The sequence below is a fragment of the Octopus bimaculoides genome, chromosome 27, assembly GCF_046866305.1.
Source record: "Octopus bimaculoides isolate indiv1 chromosome 27, ASM4686630v1, whole genome shotgun sequence".
In the NCBI taxonomy this organism is placed as follows: Eukaryota; Metazoa; Mollusca; class Cephalopoda; order Octopoda; family Octopodidae; genus Octopus; species Octopus bimaculoides.
Window position 1 is genome coordinate 19,735,516 of NC_142954.1, and position 26,001 is coordinate 19,761,516.

Genomic DNA, 26,001 nt, shown 5'->3' on the forward strand with positions numbered 1-26,001 from the left:
GAGTGAGTGAGATGGTGGTGGAGATGTCCCAGGACATAGCTTCAGGGTAGAGTGGGGTGGAGTGGAGTGAATGTAGGTGGAGTTATACAGAGGATTGGAGTGGGTGGGTGAGCAAGGGAAATTTTCATGAAGGGAGATGGGGAGATGGGATAAAGGGAACTGTAGTAAATGAAGGTGAGAGGTATAGGAGTGGCTTAGGAGGAAGGGGGGGGGGGTTATGATACTTATGTGAAGGTATTGGGAGTGATAGGGGGGAGGTGGTTCTGGGAGGGGGGATGAAAGGGGACAGTATGAAATGGAATGTGAGTGCATAGTATGTGTCTATTCTGTTCTCAGGTGATTAGAGTAGTTGAATGATACCAGAGATAAAAAAGTGATGAGTGTTAGGGAGTGAGATGTGGGGGTAGCTTGAGGGTGCAGTGAGAATGGAGATGGGGGAAGAGTTTTGCATATAGAAGCATTTTTTAAGGTGGTTTTAGGATACCAGTTTTATTGTAGTGGGTGGGTTTTCTCAAGCACAGCAAGGTGCCAGATATCTCACTCCTTTGTCATCTTCTTAAGGCTCAGCATCTTGAGATGAGCCCTCAATGCTTCATCCCATGTCTTTCTGGGTCTCCCTCTTCCACAAGTTCCTTCCATCCACACCACATGACCAAACCAGCACAGTTGTCTCTCCTGCACGCTGCATCTACTCCTTCCCATGCCTAACGTTTCTCTCAATACACTAACACTCTATCATATGTGCACACTAGCATTGCATATTCAACAGAGCACCCTAGCTGCATTCCTCTCTAGTGTTTGCATGTCCTCTACATTCAGGGTCCAGACCTACCTACCATGTAGTAATGTAATTCATGTTGTTGGCACTCTGTCGCTTACGACGTCGAGGGTTCCAGTTGATCCGATCGACGGAACAGCCTGCTCGTGAAATTAACGTGCAAGTGGCTGAGCACTCCACAGACACGTGTACCCTTAACGTAGTTCTCGGGGATATTCAGCGTGACACAGTGTGACAAGGCTGACCCTTTGAATTACAGGCACAACAGAAACAGGAAGTAAGAGTGAGAGAAAGTTGTGGTGGAAGAGTACAGCAGGGTTCGCCACCATCCCCTGCCGGAGCCTCGTGGAGCTTTAGGTGTTTTCGCTCAATAAACACTCACAACGCCCGGTCTGGGAATCGAAACCGCGATCCCGCTGCCCTAAACACTGGGCCATTGCGCCTCCATATATATATATATATATATATATATATATATATAATATCAATGCCATTTGGATATGTATATTTATATGCGTATGTACAGGTATGTGCGTATGTATGGATATGTGTATGTATATACCTTTCTACCTACTTATATATCTATCCATCTGTCTGTCTGTCTGTCTATCTATCTATCTATCTATCAATCTATTTATAACGTTGACCACTAAAGTGGACATTTAATGTGCTAGAAATAGACCACATTAAATGACCACCTTAGTGGTCATAGTTATAAACATATACTTTAATCCCCTAAGATCTCAGATATTTTTTCTGAATCTCTCTGATTCTTTAAATGTGCTAGCTTCCTGGTAATAAATCGATATTAATTAATATCTGATTTTTTACCCTATGTTTTAATTTGATTATCTGTCTATATATATATATATATATCTAACTATTTATCTATTTGTCTGCCTGTCTATCTATCTGTTTGTCTATTTATTTGTCTGCCTGTCTGTCTAACTATCTATCTGTTAGTCTGTCTGTCTCTATGCTTATCTATTTATGCAAATAGTAAATGTGTTATCTGCCATGGCAAGATGTATGTCTGTGTGTGTGTGTGTGTGTTTGTCTATTTAAGAGTGTTACATGACTGATGTGAGTTGAATGATGTGCTGCTGTTGGGTTATCCTGTGTTGTCTTAAGGTGAACAGTCACTTATGATGTCATCAAGGTGAGACTTTAGGTAAACAACATGATGGAGAGGACAGGGAGACAGCTAAGACTGTGTGGGATGGGTAATGGTGGTGGTTGAGACATATTCTAATATTGCAAACACACACACTAACCTGTTCTCTTGCTGTGTCATACACTTTAACTTGTCAGTGACACACATACATTCACACACACACACACACACACACACACACACATACATGTATATGTAAAGGCAAACTGAAAGCTGTTTGTTGAATATATATATATATATATATATATATATATATACACACATAGATAGATAGATAAACAGGCAGACAAATAGATAGTTAGATATATATATAGATAGATAGATAGATAGATAGATAGATTGAGATATATATATATATATATATATATATATATATATATATCAATCTGTCTGTCTATATATATATACACACATTATGATGATGTTGATGATAATGATGATGCTGATAATGATGATGCTGATGGTGGCTTTGTACTTAGTCCTGGCTCCTTTGTTCATTCCAATCCTGTCCCTTTGGTTGTAGCCTGACTACTACATGTGGTGGATGAAGTGTTGTCTGTGTCTTTCCAATTCCATAGGGTTGCACATTTGAGACACATTCCTCATCACTCTCACCAAGTCAGATATCAGAATGCTGAACTTGGCATTGTCCGTAATTGCTGCATTCTTGTGAACAAGGTACTTAGAGGCCAGGGGTTTGGCATATTGAGAGTGATGGGGTCAAACATCCTAGGGGCAAAGAAGTGCATGGCCACCAACAATGACACCTGGCACTGTATGGACTGCACAAGAACCATAAGATGTCCACCGACCTAGTAACAGGACCATCAACAAGACTGGTCTCTCTATCTCTCTCTCTCTCTCTCTCTCTCTCTCTCCCTCTCTCTCTCTCACACACACACACACACAAATGCAATCGTACATAAGGATAGACATCTTAGAAGAACAGAATGGAGTAAGTGGAGCAAGAACACACACGGAAACGAAAAGTGTCGCTGAAGAGGTCACAGATGTGTGATGAAAGATTTCCGGACAATGGACAGGTGTCAAAATAAAATAACAGTAATAAACGAGTGAAGAAAAAATATATATATATAGTGCATGTGTGAGCATCTTTTTAACCTGATCATTTTTTTTTGTGGGGGTCCGTATAGCTCTGGTCCACCCGTTCCATCTCTCTTTGAGCCCAGAGCTAGTGTGGTTGGGAAGCAAACTTCTTACCACACTGCTGTACCTGCGCCTGTACTATACTTTGATATTTATTTTTACTCATATTACATAGTTTTTCAAACTCATTTTAATCTCATTCTTGAAACCAGTTTAACTCTGAATGTAACATCTTGACAAATAAGCTGTTTCATGTATCATTTCAGATACCTTTGATGGAGCACACCTTCTGAATTCTTCAACACCTTAGATGACAATGTGAGAGACTCGTTATCTGCCACATTAATTATTCCTCACCTGTCCAACTGACTGGAAATAATAAAAGGAAAAGAAACAAGTTGTTCATTGTCTACGACACTCAGAGACAAGACAGAGGCCATCTGGCTTATATTGGATGCCTTTTGCTGTGTGATTTCTTTTTTTTTTTGAGTGTGTTTTGTGTCTCTGTGCATACACCCCCTCACACACACACACACACACACACACACACATATATATATATATATATATATATATATACATCCATACATATTCATTGATACATACATACATATATATATATTTATAAACTATAAACATAATTAAGGGGTCAGCAACAGTTGCTTCACCACATACCGAAGTTCAGAAATAGCAGCTAAAGTGCTGAAACTCCAACAGATAGCATTACCTGTAACTCACAAAGGTAAAACAAGATAATGGTGTTTTCATACCGAAGGGCTTGGTAAAAATTATTAATTATTAATTTATTAATAAATTAATAAATTGATAATCCTTTACCCTTTTAATTGTAATAAATACATATATATATTTTATATTCATTCATATATAGATATATATATATATTTGTCAAAAAGCCCTAGTGATGGCTCAGATAAACAACATGTTGGCTCTTGTTAATGTGTTCTATGAGGCTATAAGCAATAATGATGCGGAGAGGGTTGAAGCTATTCTTAAATACTGTCGCGAGAACCACTGCTGTTACTATCTGGATCTAGATAAGGCGGTCTGTGTAGCAGCCCGCAATGGTGCTACGACTGTTGTGGAGATGATACTTCTCGGATCACGGCCCGTGCCTTCTCTGATCCACACAGATGAAACGGGTAAGAAGGCCATTCATCATGCTGTGTTAAATGGCAGTTTGGAACTGGTGAAAATTTTGACCAGGAATGGCTCTGTTCTCAATCGATGCGACTCTGAAGGGCAGACCCCTTTATTGCAAGCGTGCAACTGTGGGTTCACAGACATTGTTCGTTTTCTGATTAGCGAGGGTTCGCATGTAAACCTTTCTCGTAACCATAACGATGAGAGAGCCCTCCACATCGCAGCTGGTGCTGGTCACATCGAGGTGGTCAGGGTTCTGTTGGAGGAGAGCCGAGCAAATATAGAAATTCAAACTTTGTTACTCCAAGGTGGGATGACCCCCTTGCATAAGGCTGTAAGGAACGGACACCTTGATGTCGTTAGGTATCTGTGTGAAAAGGGGGCTAATGTTGAGGCACGCGATGTTGATAACAAAAGACCGATTCACATGGCCATAGACACTGATGCTCCGCAAATTCTTCAGGTTCTCATTGACAACAATGCAGACGTCAATGCTACAGATAAATTCGGTTCATCTCCGCTGCATTATGCCATTCAAATGAAGAGTCTGGAAATGGTAAAAATGCTTTTGGAAACAGAGAGGGTAAACTTAAACCAGCCTAACAGGAGAGGGGATTATCCTTTACATCTAGCAGTCAATCGCAGATCTGAAGCCATCACCTTAGCATTGGTAAAAGCTGGTTGCAATATTCATGTGATATCACCGAACCACGAAACACCATTGCTGCAGGCAGCATCTATCGGTAGCTACGTGATTGTTGACATTTTGCTGCGACAAGGTGCAAATGTTAATGCGCAGAGCAACGATCGGTTGACGGCGTTGCACAAGATACAGTATGCACGTTGTAAGTATTTTCGAATTATCTTTTTTACCTCCATTTTGGTGCCAACTTTTTTCTGTCACCTGATTTGCCATTAAGTTCTGATTCAGCATATCTGTTTATCCCTATCATCATCATCATCATCATCATCATCATCACCATCACCACTATCTTTATCATCATCATCATCATCATCACTATCTTTATCATCATCATCATCATCATCACCACTATCTTTATCATCATCATCATCATCATCACCACTATCTTTATCATCATCATCATCATCATCATCACCACTATCTTTATCATCATCATCATCATCACCATCACCACTATCTTTATCATCATCATCATCATCATCATCATCATCATCATCATCATCACCATCACCACTATCTTTATCATCATCATCATCATCACCATCACCACTATCTTTATCATCATCATCATCATCATCATCACCACTATCTTTATCATCATCATCATCATCATCATCACCACTATCTTTATCATCATCATCATCATCATCACCACTATCTTTATCATCATCATCATCACCATCACCACTATCTTTATCATCATCATCATCATCATCATCACCACTATCTTTATCATCATCATCATCATCATCATCATCACCATCACCATTATCTTTATCATCATCATCATCATCATCATCATCACTATCTTTATCATCATCATCATCATCATCATCATCATCACTATCTTTATCATCATCATCATCATCATCACCACTATCTTTATCATCATCATCATCATCATCATCACCATCACCACTATCTTTATCATCATCATCATCATCATCATCACCACTGCACTTATCATCACAATAACCTTCTCATCATCTTAAGCGTATATATGCACACACACACACACACACACACACACACACACATATATATATATATACATATATCCATACATACATACATATATTCACACATCATGTGCCCATACAGGCACACATGTACATGTGCACATATGTATCTGTACTGGCAATCCATACACACACAGTCACATGTGTATACATGCCTATACACTTATACATGCATGTATATTAAAATAAATAATAAAAGTATAAAATGTATAGAGATAAAGATGTGAGTGTTTATCAGTCATGTTTTTTGTTGTTGTTAAGGATGTGTTAATATAGTTATCAATTAAAGGTAGTTTTCTGAATAATAGTCAAACTGATGTATCTGTTAGCAATCTTGTCTATTGAAAAGTTAGAATAAATCAAATAGTTATGAAATTTAGCAATTGTGTATGCTCAGAAGTTGGTAGAAGGTTTCTCATGATGTTTAAAATAGGTTAGTTATAATGGGTAATTGGTATAAAAATATACTAAATATAGGTGTAATGGATGAGTGATATAACATTATGAATAACAAAATTAAATAATCAACATGAATATATGTATAAAAAAGAAGATATAAAAAATATAAATATAAATATAGAAATATGTGTGCATATCACACCTTATTTTGTTGTTAAAGAATTGGTAATCATCATCATCATCATCATCGTTTAACGTCCGCTTTCCATGCTAGCATGGGTTGGACGATTTGACTGAGGACTGGTGAAACCGGATGGTAACACCAGGCTCCAATCTAATTTGGCAGAGTTTCTACAGCTGGATGCCCTTCCTAATGCCAACCACTAAGAGAGTGTAGTGGGTGCTTTTACGTGTCACCCGCACGAAAACAGCCACGCTCGAAATGGTGTCTTTTATGTGCCACCCGCACAAGCCAGTCCAGGGGCACTGGCAACGATCTCACTCGAAAATCCTACGGGAGCCAGTCAGGCAGTACTGGCAACGGCCATGCTCAAAATGGTGCATCTCATGTGCCACCCGCACAAGAGCCAGTCCAGGGGCACTGGCAACGATCTTACTTGGCTTGCCGGGTCTTCTCACGCACAGCACATTTCCAAAGGTCTCGGTCAGTAGTCATCGCCTCGGTGAGGCCCAATGTACGAAGGTCTTGCCTCACCACCTCAGCCCAGGTCTTCCTGGGCCTACCTCTTCCACGGGTTCCCTCAACTGTTAGGGTGTGGCACTTTTTCACGCAGCTATCCTCATCCATTCTCACCACATGTCCATACCAGCGCAATCGTCTCTCTTGCACACCACAACTGATGCTTCTAATGTTCAGCTTTTCTCTCAAGATACTTACACTCTGACGGGTATTCACATTGACATTACACATCCAACGGAGCATACTGGCTTCATTCCTTGCGAGCTTACGTATGTCCTCATCAGTTACAGCCCATGTTTCACTGCCATGTAGCATGGCTGTTCGTACGCATGCGTCATACAGTCTGCCTTTTACTCTGAGTGAGAGTCCCTTTGTCGCCAGCAGAGGTAAGAGCTCTCTAAACTTTGCCCAGGCTATTCTTATTCTAGCAGCTACACTTTCAGCGCACCCACCCCCACTACTAACTTGGTCGCCCAGATAGCGGAAGCTATCGACTACCTCTAGTTTTTCACCCTGGAATGAGATAGAAGTTGTTTCCTGTTTGTTTACAGTCTTTATTGCACCTGAACATCTGCCACAAACAAAAACTAACTTGCTAGTTAACCTGCCTTTGATGTTGCTGCACCTCTTATGTGTCCATAGCTTGCACCGGGTACATCTTATAGAGTTACTACCTACTCCTTTTCTACATACTGAGCAGGGCCATCTACCTGAAGGGGTTTGTGTTTTATCTACCTTCCTACTTATTAGGATTTTGGTTTTAGCTGGGTTGACTCTAAGGCCCTTCAATTCTAGACCTTGCTTCCACACCTGAAACTTCTCCTCTAGTTCTGATAGTGACTCCGCAATTAGGGCAAGGTCATCAGCATAGAGGAGCTCCCAGGGGCAACCTGTCTTGAACTCCTCTGTGATTGCCTGGAGGACTATGATAAATAAGAGGGGGCTGAGGACGGAACCTTGGTGGACCCCTACCTCTACCCGGAATTCATTGCTGTACTCATTTCCAACCCTCACCTTACTGGCAGCATCTCTGTACATGGCTCGCACAGCTCTCACTAACCATTCTTCTATTCCAAGTTTCCTCATTGACCACCAGATAAGGGATCGGGGGACCCTGTCAAAGGCTTTCTCCATGTCAACGAAAGCCAGGTACAGAGGTTTATCCTTAGCTAGGTATTTCTCCTGCAGCTGTCTCACTAGAAATAAGGCATCAGTAGTGCTTTTACCTGGCATGAACCCAAACTGCATCTCATCTAAATTGATTCACACCCTAATTAGTTGGGCTATGACCCTCTCTGTAACTTTCATAACCTGATCTAACAGCTTGATGCCTCTGTAATTATTTGTATCTAAAGCGTCACCTTTACCTTTGTAGCAGTTGACTATGATGCTGCTACACCAGTCATTGGGTATGACTCCTTCGTGCAACACCTGGTTCGTAATACGGGTGACTAGGCTATAGCCAACACTGCCAGATATTTTGAGCATTTCTGCAGTGATTCCTGATGGGCCGGGGGCTTTCCCGGTCTTCATACTCTTAATTGCTTTATCTACCCCGGTACTATCAACTCGGATAGCTGGTCCCTCTATTGGGTCGACATGCGGCAGGCTCTCTTCCTCCCATTCATTCTCTTTATTAAGCAATCTATCGTAGTGGCATCTCCAGACCTCTTTCTTTGCATCCTCATTTAGTGCAAGCGTACCATCATCCATGCGAACACATTTCTCTCCTACAACATCACTATTCTCTCTCCTACACTGTCTTGCAACACGAAATACCTCGAGTCTTTGGTCCTCACGGTGCAGAACATTGGCAAATCTTTTCTTATCTGCTTCCCCTCTGGCTAAATAAACCTGTCGCCTAGCCTCCCTTCTGGCACATTGGTACAATTCCCTGCTACCACTGTTCTTCCAGTCCTTCCAAGCCTGTTTCTTTTGTCTAATAGCCCTGTCTACCTCCTTGTTCCACCACCACGTTACTCTGGGTCGGGAGGGGACCTTACACCACCCACAAATCTGGTCGGTGGCTTTCAACAGGTTGTCCCGCAGAAATCTCCAATTGTCTTCCACGTTGTATGATGCTATATCCCCTTCTATTTCGTTAAATGCTTCAAGTAACTTGTCTCTAAGTCTCTGTCCATTTGCAGGGTCTTGTGTTTATTAATGAAAAGTAGTTGTATAAATAATAGTCAAACAGATATGAATATCACCAAGTGTGTCTATTCAAAATTTTGAATGATAATCAAACAGTTATAAAGGTTAGCAATAATGTCTGCTCAAATGTTGGTAGACGGTTATTCATGGTGTGTGCAAAATATTAAGTAGTATTGGTGATTTTTATAAAATTATGCTAAAACTAGGTGTAATAGATGTGTACTAAAGGTAGAAATTAATATTAATGGTGGTTTAGTTAGGTAATGATATGGGAAGGTAATTTATATTAGTGGAGCTAGGGATTTAAAGTGAATATACAGGTATTCTGGTGAGAGATAATAAATCAATTATTTAAATTTAGAAAATGCATATTTTCCTACATGAACAGAGGAAATACTTTTTTCAGTTCTTAGATTAAGTAGGGTAATTCTTAGATGAAATAATAAAAAAAAAGCCTGAGTTATACAAAGAAAACATTTTTTATTATTGACTTTGTAAGTCAGTACAGAAGCTATAATATTCCATTTAATATCAAATTCAATATTATCTTTTAATTCCCATATAAATTTATTTAATCTAGTGGAATTAGCTTTCTGTATATTCTTAAAAGTATGGAAATGATTCACCAACCGAGATTTTATCATATTTTCCATTGAACCAAGGGGTGTTATTAGGATTAATATTACTGGCATTTCTATTAGTGTATGTTGATAGATGATATAATGGTGAATAAGTTAGGGGTGAGGCTAAAACCAATGTTAACAGTTTTGTGGTTAATTATTTCATTGTATCTATTATTTGTTTATGGATGGCTTTGAATATAGATTTAACTATATTATTTTTAATTTGGTTAGCGTATGGAATAATAAACCATATTTTATAAGATTTATCAGGGCGATTCATATTTATAGGTATATTGTAATGTGTTTTAGATTTTCTATAGTTAATGGAATGAGTGTGTACACAATGTTTAATTATGTTATCATCATCATTGTAGCAATCCTTACAATTGTAAGTTAGTTGTTTTTTAAATTTTTCATGGGTTTGTGAGATAACTTAGTATTGGTTTTTCTATTATTATGTTTAGTATTATTAGTTTGGTTTAAAGTTATCTTAGGCTTTTTATCATTATCAATTTCTTGTTTATATGCATTTTGGTTATTAGATATGTGTTTATTTTTAAGTATATTACTATTTATGGTGAGATTATAAAATTTACCAGTTTTATTTTTCATAGGTTCATTTGTTTTGTGGCACAATAGAATTCTGCTTACATAAGCAATATTTCTGTTTTTATGTATGAGTCATCAATATATATTTATTTACAACACCGATTTTTGTATAAATTAACCCCTTAGCATTCAGATTACTCTGTCAATATTGCTTTGAATTAATCATACATTATCTTGTAGCTCTGAAATATGGTGTGTTTGTTTAGTTTTAGAATGTTGTAGAGTAGGTATAAAGGGCTGAATCTTGCCAGTTTGAACATAAAACAACTGGAATATTTGAGCCAGATGTGGCCGTTTTGAACACTAAAGGGTTAAATAATGATCTGACTAACTAACCTTTAATTCTTAATTATTTAACAATGTGTTAGTGTGTTAATTAATGCATGACATGGATATCAAACTGAAGACAAGGTTTGTTAGATAAGTCACATGCTAATTTTCATGTCTGTGTTTTGAATTTCTCTTTATCACACAGTGTAACAAGAGTTTTGTCCTTGGGTAGCAACTGTTATTTCCTATTTGTTTAACCCTAGAAAGTATGAAAAGTGGTTAATATTTTCTTCAAATTTTGCTTTTGTTATATCTGTTCAACTCCAAAGTATCCCTTTCAACGCATGGCTGTAATGCTCTCCCAGTACTCCTGCTTATGATCAGAGATGCACATATTGTCAGCTACTAAGAGACATGCTCAACTGGTTAAGGTCAAGCAACTGACAAACAAATCTGTGGTATTAAGCAGAATATTTGCTTTAATGATATTTCTGCTTCAGCAACTCAGCACTGAATTTGTCTGAAATGTAATGGCAAATAGGTCAGTTTCCAAGGAACAAAAGCAAAGTTTGAAGGGTTAGTAGTCGTTTTCTTTGCTTTCTTGATAGAAACAAATGGTAAATAACTCTGACAAAAAATTAAAAATAGAAATGTTACTAGGAGTGGCTGTGTGGTAAGTAGCTTGCTTACCAACCACATGGTTCCGGGTTCAGTCCCACTGCGTGGCACCTTGGGCAAGTGTCTTCTACTATAGCCTCGGGCCGACCAAAGCCTTGTGAGTGGATTTGGTAGATGGAAACTGAAAGAAGCTCGTCGTATATATGTATATATATATGTGTATGTGTGTGTATATGTTTGTGTGTCTGTGTTTGTCCCCCCAACATTGCTTGACAACCGATAGTGGTGTGTTTACGTCCCTGTAACTTAGCGGTTCGGCAAAAGAGACCAATAGAATAAGTACTAGGCTTCCAAAGAATAAGTCCTGGGGTCGATTTGCTTGACTAAAGGTGGTGCTCCAGCATGGCCACAGTCAAATGACTGAAACAAGTAAAAGAGTAAAAGAGTGTTTTTAAAAATAGACTGCAAGCTGACAGGATTGTTAGCACACCAGGCAAAATGCTTTCTCCTGGCTCTTTATGTTCTGAGTTCAAATCCCACTAAGGCCATCTTTGCCTTCCATTCTTTTGGGGTTGATTAATTAATTACCAGTTGAGTGCTGTGATTGATGTAATCGATTTACCCCCTCCTCTGAACTTGCTGGCCTTGTACCAAAAGTCGAAGGCCTGGTGTTGCGCTCGCGATTGCAAGGTTGCGGTTTCAGTTCCTAGACGGGGTGGGGCTTTGTGTTCTTGAGCAAAACACTTTGTTTCCCATTGCACTGTGATCACTTCGACACCTGATGCGTGGCACTCAGTGCACCTGTTCAAACAACACTGATTTGATGGGAGGGAATGAGCTAATCTACAGCACGGACGTTTAATTACTATATAAACGAATCATTTGTGCAGGTCGTTTGGCAGAAAAACTTCATGCTCATACATCGTTTTCAACAGGAGTCCATTAGTAGTCGTAGTAATAGTAGTAGTGGTCGTAGTAGTAGTCGTAGTAGTAGTAGTCGTAGTAGTAGTCGTAGTCGTAGTAGTAGTAGTAGTAGTAGTAGCAGTAATCCCCTAAGAGAAGTACACATAGAGGAGACAGAAAGAAGCAGTGAGGCAGAGGTGGAGGAGGTGGAAGAAAGGGAAGAGGAAGTTGAGGTTGACAGGAAAAAGTTGAGGGTGGAGTCACCACCCAAAACCCCTAAAAAGAGGAAAGCAGGAAAGGTGGAAAAAAAAACAAAAACATTGGTGGACGAAACGGAAGAGACTGAGTCTCGAACTACAGAGCCGGAGACGACAACAAGTGGTGAAAAAGATAGAACGACGGAAACTGATGGATGGGCAGACAAAATGCTTGAGCTATTACAGGCAGGGAGAGGAAAACGACAGGGGAGACGGAACCGAAAAAGGATAATGAATTGGAGAAGAAGTTGACAAAAATGAAAGGGCTGATTAGAGTGAAATTGAACTCGGATTCACCAGATTTGTAGGCTGTACTATTGAAGGACGAAAGAATAGAAAAACTGTATAGATTGTTTCCTAAGTTAATTACTAGGTCACAAGAAATATTTCATTACGAGAACCTCCCTCGTGTAGTTACGAGGGAGGATCTAGACGAATATATAACCAATAATTGAGAACGATAAGAAAACGTACAAGAACGGTAAAATGTAACTGCGAGTTTTAGGGGACTCGTAAGCCATTTCATTCCTTCATTACAAATAATCCATTTTTTCATCATTCACTATATGTACCCCACGTTTTATGTTGTCTGTCCTTGTAGTGTCCCCCCCTCTGTGTTATGGCCATAGGGCCAAATAAAGAAAGCAGAAGTAGTAGTAGTAGGAGCAGCAGCAGCCATGGTAGCAATAGTACTATATTGCTTGTAATATCAGTAGTAGCATTAAGGTGGCAAGCTGGAAGAATCGTTAGTGCGTCGGGCAAAAATCCCTCTCGACATTTTTGTCTGATTTTATGTTCTGAGTTCAAATTCTGCCGGGGTTGGCTGTAATCTTTCATCCTTTTGGGCGTTAATAAAGTAAGCACCAGTTGCAACACTGGGGTTGATGTGATTGACATAACCCCTTCCCCCCCACCTCTCTCTGAAATTACTGGCATTGTACCAAAATTTGGAACTAATATTAGTAGTATTGGTGATATTAGTAGTAATTGAATGTAGCTCGTCCCCCCCCCACCTCCTGCTCCTCCTCCTACTACTACTACTAGTGAAAGCATGTGGCTTAGTGGTTAAGAATATTGGACTCATGATTGGGGCAAGCGAAAGCAAAATTATGATGGCACCTGTGCCCAGCGTCGCCTTTCTGGCACTTGTGCCCGCTGCATGTGTTAGGACTTTCGAGCGAGATCGTTGCCAGTGCCCCTGGACTGGCTCTTGTGCGGGTGGCACATAAAATGCACTTTTCAAGCGTGGCCGTTGCCAGTACCTCCTGACTGGCCTTCGTGCCTGTGGCATGTAAAAGCACCCACTACACTCTCTAAGTGGTTGGCGTTAGGAAGGGCATCCAGCTGTAGAAACTCTGCCAAATCAGATTGGAGCTTGGTGTAGCCATTCTGGTTTCACTAGTCCTCAGTCAAATCGTTCAACCCATGCCAGCATGGAAAGCGGACGTTAAACGACGATGATGATGATGATGATGATGATGATTGTACAATATCGTGGTTTCAATTCCTGGACCGGGCGACGCATTGTGTTCTTGAGCAAAACACTTCATTTCACGTTGCTCCAGTCCACTTGGCTGGCAAAAGTGAGTAACGCTGCGATGGACTGGCATCCCATCCAGGTGGGGGAATATACACGCCACCGTGAAACTGTAAAGCTGGCTTTTATGAGTCAGTATGACTTGAGAAGGTAACTTACCACCACTACCACTACTATTTGTAGCAGTAGCAGTAGTGATGGTGGTGGTGGTAGTTGATGGCGCTGGACTTGATGCTGGTGGTGGTGGTGGTGGTAGTAGTAGTAGTAGTAGCAGCAGTAGCAGCAGTAGCAGCAGCAGCAGTAGCAACAGCCATCTTCTTAATAACAAGGGTCAAGATTTTCTGAAAGAATCTATTATAAAACCACCTCTAAGATCTAAGAGAATGTTGACCTGTCAAAAAATAGGTCATTAGGTCGTGTCAGGTCAGCTCAGGTCATTAATTAGTGGGAGATTCTTCCCCCCTCCCATCCTCATAATAACATAATCCACTTTTTGTCACTTTGTTATTAACTAATTAATCACTCAATATTGACTGACAGCTCTGTTGGAGTGGTAACATCTTAGATGAGCCTCTATGTGGTTGGTAGATTTGTTAGAAATAGCAGTTGAAGCTCGTGGTAAGTAGCTTGCTTACCAACCACATGGTTCCGGGTTCAGTCCCACTGCGTGGCACCTTCGGCAAGTGTCTTCTACTATAGCCTCGGGCCGACCAAAGCCTTGTGAGTGGATTTGGTAGACGGAAACTGAAAGAAGCCCGTTGTATATATGTATATATATATGTGTGTGTGTTTGTGTGTCTGTGTTTGTCCCCCTAGCATTGCTTGACAACCGATGCTCGTGTGTTTATGTTCCCATCACTTAGCGGTTCGGCAAAAGAGACCGATAGAATAAGTACTGGGCTTACAAAGAATAAGTCCTGGGGTTGATTTGCTCGACTAAAGGCTGTGGTCCAGCATGGCCACAGTCAAATGACTGAAACAAGTAAAAGAGTAAAAGAGTAATCACATACTCTAATATTGACATTGATTGCCTAACTGCTAAGTTTTGGAGATGTGAACAAACCAACACTGGTTGCCAAGTGTTTGTTGACTGGGGAAAAGTACAAACATAGAGACATACATACATGCATATATCATCAACCTCACCATCATTTAGCGTCCATTTTCCATGCCAGCATGGTCGGATGGTTTAACTGGAACTGACAAGCTGGAGAGATGCAGCAGGCTCCAGTCTGTTTTGGCCTTGGTTTTTACGGCTGGATGCACTTCCTAATGCTTACCACTCCAAGGAATGTACTGGATACCTTATTATGTGTCACCAGCACAAGTGCCTCTTATGTGTCACCAGCACCAGTGTCTTTTACATGTCACTGACATTGACCACAACTACGATTTCACATGCCATTTCAGACTGGTGTCTGGTGCAGCCCCTCAGCTTACCAGCCCTGGTTGAACCATCCAACCCAGTCCAACATGGACAATGGACATTAAATGAAGATGGTGATGATTATGATAATGATAATATATGTGTATATATATATATATATATATATAAATTAAAAGGGTAAAGGTTTATCAATTTATTAATTTATTAATAAATCAACAATTAATAATTTTTACCAAGCCCTTCGGTATGAAAGCACCATTATCGGTGGAGAACTTATTTAAAAGTTCCCATACATTTATAAACATAATTAAGGGATCAGCAAGCATTTGCTTCACCATATACCGAAGTTCAGAAATAGCAGCTAAAAAAAGCTGAGACTCCAACAGATAGCATTACTTGTAACTCACAAAGGCAAAAACAAGAAGAAAAAAACAATGAAAACTAACCATTCCGAAGTTAATCGCAGACGCGTTTCTGGATTACGAGTGATAAATACTCAATTTCCTTCATCAATACGATATTCCAGTAGTAAATTCGACCATGTGAGTTACAAGTAATGCTATCTGTTGGAGTCTCAGCTTTTTTAGCTGCTATTTCTGAACTTCGGTATATGGTGAAGCAAATGCTTGCTGATCCCTTAATTATGTTTATATATATATATATATATATTATAAGAGGTGCAGCAATATCAAAGGAAGGCTAACTGGGAAGATAGTTTTTGTATGTGGCAAATGCTCAGGTGCTATAAACACTGAAAATGTGTCAAGAACAGCTTCTGTCACATTCCAGGGAGAAAAACTACAAGTAGTTGATAGCTTCCATTACCTAGGGGACCAAGTCAAGTAGCGGGGGTGGATGCTCTGAAAGTGTATAGCTGCTAGAATAAGAATAGCCTGGGTAAAGTTCACAGAGCTCTTACCTCTGCTGGTGACAAAGGGCCTCTCGCTCAGAGTAAAAGGTAGACTGTATGACACATGTGTATGAACGGCCATGCTACATGGCAGTGAAACATGGACTGTGACTGCTGAGGACATATGTAAGCTTACAAGGAATGAAGCTAGTATTCTCCGCTACAAGGAATGAAGCTAGTATTCTCTGCTGGATGTGGAATGTCAGTGTGCATACACGACAAAGTGTAAGCGACCTGAGGAAAAATTTGGATTTAAGAAGCATAAGATGTGGTGTGCAAGAGAGATGACTGCGCTGGTATGGACATGTGGCAAGAATGGATGAGGATAGCTGTGTGAAAATGTGCCACACCCTAGCAGTTGAGGGAACCTGTGGAAGAGGTAGACCCAGGAAGACCTGGGATGAGGTGGTGAAGCATGACCATCAAACTTTAGGCCTCATCGAGGCAATGACTAGTGTCCGAGATCTTTGGAGATATGCTGTACTTGAGAAGATCCGACAAGCCAAGTGAGACCATAACCCCTGGCCTATGCCATGGGTGTAACCAGCCCACGTATGAGTACCCCTCATTCATTGGACAATAAACTTTGCTTGTGAAGACCTGTTGAGGCAAGTGAAATCAAAATCAAAATTGCTGATATGGCCGATGACAGTGCCGCCTTATTGGCACTCGTGCCAGTGGAACATTAACAGCACATCCAAGCGTGATTTTTGCTAGGGCCACTGATTGGTTCCCGTGTCAGTGGCATGTAAAAAGCACGATTCGAGCATGGTCATTGCCAGCGTTGCCTTACTAGCACATGTGCCGGTGGCACATGAAAGACAACATTCGAGCATGGTTGTTGCCAGTGCCGCCGGACTGGCTTCAGTGCTGGTAGCACGTAAAAAACATCTTTTGAGCATGGTCATTGCCAGAACTGCCTGTCTGGCCCTCATGCCGGTGGCACATAAAAGCACCCACTACACTCTTGGAGTGGTTGGCGTTAGGAAGAGCATCCAGCTGTAGAAACTGTGCCAGATCAGATTGGAGTCTGGTGCAGCCTTCTGGCTCACCAGTCCTCAGTCAAACTGTCCAACCCATGCCAGCATGGAAAGCGGACGTTAAACAATGATGATGATGATATATATATATATATATATATATATATATATATATATATATATATACACATATAAAAATGCATACATATACATATATACATCTGTGTTTGTGTGTCTCCTTGTTGTGACATCTCATGGTAATTGTAAACAAGCATCCCTGTCATACAACCAGTGCTGTTCTTTTCCATTCTTCCAGAAATATTACCTTGCTTGGAAACAGGTGAGGGTTGGTGACAGGAAGGGCATCCTGCTGTAGAAAATCTGGCTCAATGAATTCTGTCTGATCTATGTGAGCATAGGAAAGGTGGACCTTAAAATAACAACAGCATTGTTGATGATGATGATGATGGTGGTATTGGTAGTTATGATGATGATGTTGATGATAATGATGATGTGAAAACAGAACTCCTACTGAAATTCTTTCTGTTTCAATCCCTGCTGTAGGTAGCCGTGAAGAATCTGATAGGATAATCAGCCGCTTGCTAGAATTTGGTGCCTACATCAACTGCCAAGACAGCCGTGGCTTCACACCTCTGCACTCTACAGCATGCACCTGTGTTATGGGGCAGGTGGTACCTGTCTCCTCTCTGCGGATTCTCATTGGCGCTGGTGCCAAAGTATCACACCACAGTCCTAACAGGTAAGTTTGGCCACTCGGCAGTTTTGCAGGGTTTTTCCACATATCAGGTAATTCTTGCTGATGTTACTTTCTTTCTCCTCGTCCTCCTTCTCCACCACCCCACCCTCCTCCCCTCCCTTCCTTCTCGTGCTCTTCCTATTCCACCTCTTCCTTGTCCTCCTCTACTTCCTCTTTCACCTCTTCCTCGTCCTCCTCCTCCTCGTCCTCCTCCTCCTCGTCCTCCTCGTCCTCCTCCAACCCCCAACCACCACCACCACCACCACCACCCTCTCCCTCCCCTTGGTTGCTATTTCTAGCAATTCATTTGACAACATAGGGGAGGCTTCTCTTGGTGGAATACAGGAGTGGTTGATGTTTTGGGGTTTAAGTGCCCTTCAAGACACCCTAGAATCAAGTGGTGACATCTCACCAGATGCCAAAGAGATTTGGTTGCTATTTCTAGCATTTCTATTGCCCACATAAGAGAGCCCTCTCTCATTTGAAGACAAGAGTGTTGAAGGGGTGGGGTATACAAGTCACTGAAGATATCTTTGAACCAAGCAATGGTGTTAAACTCTGTGCCAAAGAGATTTGGTTGCTATTTCTAGCATTTCTATTGCCCACATAAGAGAGCCCTCTCTCATTTGAAGACAAGAGTGTTGAAGGGGTGGGGTATACAAGTCACTGAAGATATCTTTGAACCAAGCAATGGTGTTAAACTCTGTGCCAAAGAGATTTGGTTGCTATTTCTAGCATTTCTATTGCCCACATAAGAGAGCCCTCTCTCATTTGAAGACAAGAATGTTGAAGGGGTGGGGTATACAAGTCACTGAAGATATCTTTGAACCAAGCAATGGTGTTAAACTCTGTGCCAAAGAGATTTGGTTGCTATTTCTAGCATTTCTATTGCCCACATAAGAGAGCCCTCTCTCATTTGAAGACAAGAATGTTGAAGGGGTGGGGTATACAAGTCACTGAAGATATCTTTGAACCAAGCAATGGTGTTAAACTCTGTGCCAAAAAGATTTGGTTGCTATTTCTAGCATTTCCATTGACCACATAGTAGAGGCTCTCTCCCTCAGTCTAAGGTAAGTAGAACCAAATGATGGCGTCTTGCTGGGCACTAAATATTTTGGTTGCTATTTCTAGCATTTTTATTGCTCATGTCAGAGAAGGTTCCTCAGCCGAAAGCAGGAATGCAGCAAAAGGATGCAGCAGATGCTACTAAATACCTCCCAGAATCAATTGGTACCGTTACACTGGATATGAAATAGATAGATTTGGTTGCTATTTCTAGCATTTTTATTGACCACATAGGAGAGAGACTTGAAAGGCAAGAATGCGTCAAGGTTGCAGGGAAGTAATTATCCAAACAAAAAAAAAGAAGGAGAAACAAAAATAAACAAAAAGAAAATGGAAAAAAATATGTTCATTGAGGAAATATAATTGGTTTCGTTGAATAAGATCAGGTAATTAATATGTGGTAATTAATTAACTATGAGTTTAGGCAAGTTCAGGTAAGTTCTGGTAGATGGCCAAATACTATGTAGGTCAAAGCACCAAGATATACTTAGGTGCCCAGACATAAAACATGTGCAACTGTAATCAATTTGTAGTTTCCATTAATGAGATTTTTCCTTTTGTGTTTCTGGTTCCCATATTGACTGTTTTTAAAAAAAAAAAAATTTTTTGTATAGTTCTCTATTGTTCCTGTTATTATTAAGGTGGGTAGAATTGTTACCGTGCTGGCCGAAATGCTTAGTTGGTACTTTGTTCATCTTTACATTCTGAGTTCAAATTCCACTGGGGTCGACTTTGCCTTTCATCTTTTCAGGGTTGATAAATTAAATACCAGTCAAAATTTCAGGCCTTCTGCTTATAGTAGAAAGGATTATTATTATTATTATTATTATTATTATTATTATTATTATTATTATTAAAGCAACAAACTGGCAGAGTTGTTAGCTGGGCGAAATGCTTAGTGACATTTGGTCTGTCTTTATGTTCTGGGTTCAAATTTCACTGAGATTGACTTTGCCTTTCATCCTTTTGGGGTTGAGTACTGGGGTTGATGTAATCGGGTTACTCACTCCCCAAAATTGCTGGCCTTGTGACAAAACTTGAAACCTTCATCATTATTATTATTCAGTAGTTTTATTTTTATAACATACTTTCACTTCACTACCGAGCGCAGCTCTGTGTGCCTTGGGTATGTGCTGTGGTTTGCTGTGATGCTCTTATGGTTACTGTATTGAAAGTGTTTTGCATAGGATGTGTGCAGTGCCCATTAGTGCAATTTTCTGTATGTTGTATATATTTGTAAGTCCTGGTGTTTTTGTTATGTATTTGTCTGAATATATTTTTTATCATACCTAAGGCGCCTACTATGATAGGAATTGTTTCTGTTTTTAGATTCCACATTCGAGTTACCTCTATTTCCAGGTCTTTGTATTTTGAAAGTTTCTCCATTTCTTTTAGGGAAACGTTGTCATCTGCTGAAAGCATTTTTTTACTTCATGATCTTTGACAACTATATCTGGTCTATTGACCTTAATTTCTCTATCTGTGTGTATTGGCATATCCCAGAGTATGGTTGCTTTCTCGTTTTCTTTGACTATTATTATTATTATTATCATTAGTATATTTCTGCTACGGTTGACTTTGCCTTTCATCCTTTTGGGGTTGATAAAGTAAGTACCTTCCTGGTTTTGTCAATTCTCTTGTCACACCGGTGAAAGTCTTCTTGGGCTAATAAGTGGGGGTAGTGCAGTGCAAGCTACACCCACTAAAAATTATTCATCTGCACAGATACTTCCTGTACTTCAGATCTTGGTAAAATCATTCAATTGGTTGGTTGGCAGAAACCTAAAAATGCACCTGTAATTTATATATATATATATATATATATATATATATATATATATATATATATATATATATATATATATATGTATATATATATCTGTGTTTCTCTTTCTCTTCCACAGAAACTCTCCACTTTGTTGGCTTGTCTGGAATGGTTGTTTTGAAGCTGCACGTTTTCTGGTCCAAGCTGGTTGGAACCTAAACCAAGAGGGTTGGATTGATTTACCAGGCAAAACAGAAGAACAATCACAATTCCATGAATGGTTGAAAAGCATGAGATCTTCCCCCTGGACATTGTCCTGTCTCTGTCGTCAATATATTCGGAACTATCTGTTAGGGATTCGTGGTGACCGAGAGATCTTGAGTTGCGTCAAAGAACTACCGATTCCAGCTAGACTAAAAGGATTCTTAACATATTCAGATTAGGAGAGTTCTTACAAAACACACAAAAACTGCATAAATAAATGGAAGGAAAAAAAACTATTTAAAAAAAATTTTCCATTTTATTTATTTATATTATTATTAATTCATTAGTAACCTTTTTTGGTACCAACTCTGCCTGAGATTCTTCATGGTTTTATGTTACAAAGTTTATAATTTTGAAGTGATAAATGACCTAAATTAATACCTTCCATTGAAATTTCATGTTAATTCATGTTCCAAACACCAGATTATCGAGAAAAAGTTATTTCATTAAATACTTCATTATTTTGAATTGAAGCAATGGCAGTATATTATAACAGAAATAGAGTACCAAAACGGTTAACCCTTTTGGCACCAACCCACCTGAGACCCATCTAGTTCTTTCAGACAAACTTCTTGCTTTAACATAATCCAAAATTCTTCCATCAAAATTTCATGTTAATTTATTTTCCAGTTATTGGTTCCATAATGACAGAATTCTTTTACTAAAGTTTTTTTTTTTTATTTTCGAAATTAATGCAAATAAAGGCAGTGAGTTTCAACAGAAATAACAAAAGGGTCAACCCTTTTGGCACCAACCCAACTGAAACTGCCCCGAGTTCTATGATAAAAACTTTTTCCTTCAAGATAGTCTAAATTAAAACCTGCCATCAAAATTTCATGTTATATTTCACCAAATTCTTCATTATTTTCAAAATTACTTAAATTCTAGGCAGACTATTTCAACAGAAATATGATAACAAAATGGTTAACCTTCTACATACAACCTTTGGTTCTATGATGCCAATTCCCTGTTTTGAGAACCTTCTATCAAGACTTCATGTTAATTTATGTTCCAAACACCACTTTAATAAGAAAAAAAGTATTTTCAAAATTCTTCATTATTTTCAAAAGACCAGGGGTCACCAAACTATGGCCCATGAGGTCAGTTCATCTGGCCCACCGCCACCGCACTGTACCTTTTGTGTAAGTACCTGCTTTGAGAGTATATTTCTGTAGCGACTGTCTTTGAAATTGCATTGCTGTGTTTAAACATTTTCTTCATGAGAATGTTTGCTGAAAATGAATTTGTCACTCGTACAAGCTACAAAATAGTGCATAAGATAGCAGAGCAAGGAAAGCCATTTACTGATGGCAACTTTATCAAAGAGTGTCTGATGGAAGCAGCGAATGACTTGTGTCCTGAGAAAGCCGATTTTTTGGAAGTATCAGCCTTTCAGCAAGAACAGAGGAACTTGGAGAGAACATAGTGCTACAGATGCACGAGAAAGCTAGGAACTTCTTTTGGTATTCTCTGGCACTGGGTGAGTCTACTGATCTCTCGGGTACGTCACAACTTCTTGTGTTCATTCGTGGTATTAATTTGGACTTCCAGATCACAGAAAAGTTGGCATCTGTTTGCAGCATGCACAAAAAAAGAACTACAGGAGAGATTTTCATGGAAATGCCGAAAGCTTTGCAAGACTATAACCTTGAGTGGAATCAGTTTTGGTTTGTTTCAGTTGATGGATTGGAAAAAACATGGCTAGAATGAGGAAGGGTTTGGTAGGGCAGATCAGGACTAAGTTGGAAGATCTTCAACTCCTGGGCCCTCTGTTTACACATTGCATTATACATCAGCAAGCACTCGTGCCAGTTAACTTACAGTTGGTGCTCATTGATTTGGAAGCAAATGATTTGTTGAAAGAGAAGCATAGAGAAGGAAAACTTGTAAAATCTTGTCGCTGTTTATCTGATGATGAGTTTCTGAAGTTGAAGAAATTTGCCTTTAGTATGGCACCAGTGTTTGGAACAACTTATGTCTGTGAGCAAACATTTTCAAAAATGAAGTATATGAAGTCAGCACATCGAATGGAGTTGACTGATGAACATTTGAAAGCAATTCTTTTGGTTGAATGCAGCAACTCCAAAGCAAATATTGATGACATCTTAAAAACTGAACACCAGTTTCACAAATTTCACTAATATTTTTTGCTGCTTAGTTTGTGAGATTCGGATATGTGCATACAGGGTATGATATATTTTATTGCTAATGTTCCCTTCTTTGATAACTTTTTAGTAAATAAATATGTCGGTTGTCTTTATTTTTGTGTAATCACTGTATTGTATTGAACAAAATGGATATGTGGCCCGCGCTTGTTATTGTCTTAGTTATCTGGCCCGTTGTGAAAAAAGTTTGGTGACCCCCCTGCTCTAGACCATCTTGTTTCCATAACATAAATTCCTTGTTTTATAGTGATCTGAATATCAAATTAATTTATGTTCCAAACACCAGTTTTGTAAGAACAAAGTTATTTCATTAAATTCATCATTTCAAAATTATTTGAAACCAATGTAAAATATTTCTACAGAAGTATGGTGACAAAGTGGTCAACCATTTTGATACCAACCCACTGAAGATTGTCCTTGGTTCTATTGTACAAATTCCTTCATTTTATAATGATCTGAATATCAAGTGAATTTATGTTCCAAACCGCACTTTAATAAGAACAAAGTTATTTCACTAAATTCTTCATTTCAAAATTATTTGAAACACAGGCAGAGTACTTCTATAGAAATATGGTAACAAAGAGGTTATATATATATATTTTGCAAATGTCTGTGAATGTTTTACCAATTTTACCAATGCATTTATACAACATGAGAACCGAACATTATTTTTTGTCTTTATGCCAAATCAATGTCTTTCCAAAACTCTTTCTACAAATATTTGTTTCAGCATCTACTCACACCACAATCCCACAATATTGGTCTCAAATTTTTTTTTCTTATATTTTTTTTCACGCTAAAGAAAGACAAATGCCCCAAAAAGCAGATTTCTCATTCCTCATAGCAAATTAACTTATTTCAAAAAGTTTTTCTTTAGTCATCTATAAGTTATACTTGATGTATATACACCTTTGATAGGCAAGATTTGCTGCAGTGTTTTTCCTGAGATAACATCTCTTAAAAAAAATAAACACAACAATCCATCCCAGTAACAGCAAGCGAGAGTGTTGAATGCATTTTTGGGCTTTCTCAGTGGTGCAAGCAATGACTTCTTGTCCAAGCATACAGAGCTGGCAGTGAGTAACGTGTCATTTGAGATGGACCCCAAATGCTGAGACGAATTTTCATCTCTGAAAATTATTGAGAGATGCTATCTCAGGACAAATACTACAGTATCTGGCCTTATCGACAGTGTATATACATTTAGTTTGATACATAAATGGCTATTTTAATTTAATTTGAAACTGCCTCAATTGTGTATACTGAATTTTTTTTCTTTTTTTTTATATCTACAAACTTATTGGATTACCATTTACCAATCTGATAAACCACAGCCAGTTCATTTGAATTTAAAATCTCACCATATATAACTCACAATTTGGTGGCTATTTGCTTGACTGGTTACAGTGGTTTAAGTAGGTTTTTTTGGGAAAAATATGATTGAAAAAACAAAGAATCTCTGTTGATAAATTCCTTGCCATGAAATTCAATATTATTAATTGTCAAAAACACCCGTATCCCTTTTGATGCCAACTTGCCCAAGACTGCCCTCTGATTCTAGGATATAAAGACTTCATATTTTATATAAAAATCATTTGTAAAATAAAACTTTCCACCTTAATTTAATAAGATATTTTGTTTTGTTGCAGACAACAATGAAAGAATGAAAAAAAAATCCTTATTTTACCAAGTAAATCCTTCCAAAAATTTTCATTATTTTCAAAATACTATATGAGATTGATCATGGTTCTATGAAATAAAATCTATTTCACAAAGTTCATATGTTAAATTATAAAAAACCTTCCCTTCATAATTCAAAGTAATCACCATTTGTTATGTTTCACACACACCAACTGAATAAATCCAACCCCAAAAATTCTTCCTTACTTTCAACATTCTCTCTGAAATTGAACCTGGTTCTATAAATTTAACCCTTTAGTGTTCAGATTAATTTGTCAAAAGTAATCCTTATTTGTTCACATTTCAAAAAAATTTATCTGATATTATTTTGTAGCTTCAGGATAAGAAAGATGTAATTGCTTATTTTTAGAATGACATTGTAGGGTAGGTGTGAGAGGCTGGTTCTGGCCAGTTTGAGCATAAAATGTGTTGAACATTTGGGCCGGATACAGCTGGTTTAAACACTAAAGGGTTAAAAGCTATTTTATAGTGTTCATGTGATAAATTAAGTCTTTCTTTCATAATTTAATGAAAATTTTTTTTGTTAATGAGTTTACTAAATAAATCCCTCTTAAAATCTTCCTTATTTTCAAAATTCTGTCTAAAATCGAACCTGACTATGTGAATTAAAACCTCTTTTATAGTGTTCTTATGATAAATTTGAAGTTTCCTTCATAATTTAATGCGAATTTTTTTATTATGTTCCAGACATCAACTGATTAATTAATTTATTGAATAATTTGTACCAAACCTCAGTTATTTTAAAATTTCTTGCTGAGATTGAACTTGCTTCAATGAAATAAGCCTTGTATTTTACACTTTGATAAATTAAGATTTTTATCATAAGTCTACCTGAATCTTGATTATTTCAAAATTCTATCTGAAATTGAACTTGGTTCTATAAAATAAGCCCTATTTTATAAAGATTACACATTAAATTAAAATTTCCCTTCATAATTTAATGTAAGGACCATTTATTATGTTCCAAACACCCACTGAATAACAAAAAAAAGAAA

At 38.6% G+C, this 26,001-nt stretch overlaps 1 protein-coding gene across 1 annotated transcript; it reads left to right on the forward strand.

The window, feature by feature from the left end:
* Positions 1 to 3,324: 3,324 nt before the first annotated feature.
* Positions 3,325 to 26,001, forward strand: LOC106872836 (poly [ADP-ribose] polymerase tankyrase). The gene is made up of 3 exons (XM_014919968.3): positions 3,325 to 5,065; positions 17,854 to 18,049; positions 21,016 to 26,001. Exons 1-3 carry the CDS (start codon positions 3,982 to 3,984, stop codon positions 21,317 to 21,319), a joined length of 1,584 nt encoding a protein of 527 aa, XP_014775454.1. The 5' UTR covers positions 3,325 to 3,981; the 3' UTR covers positions 21,320 to 26,001.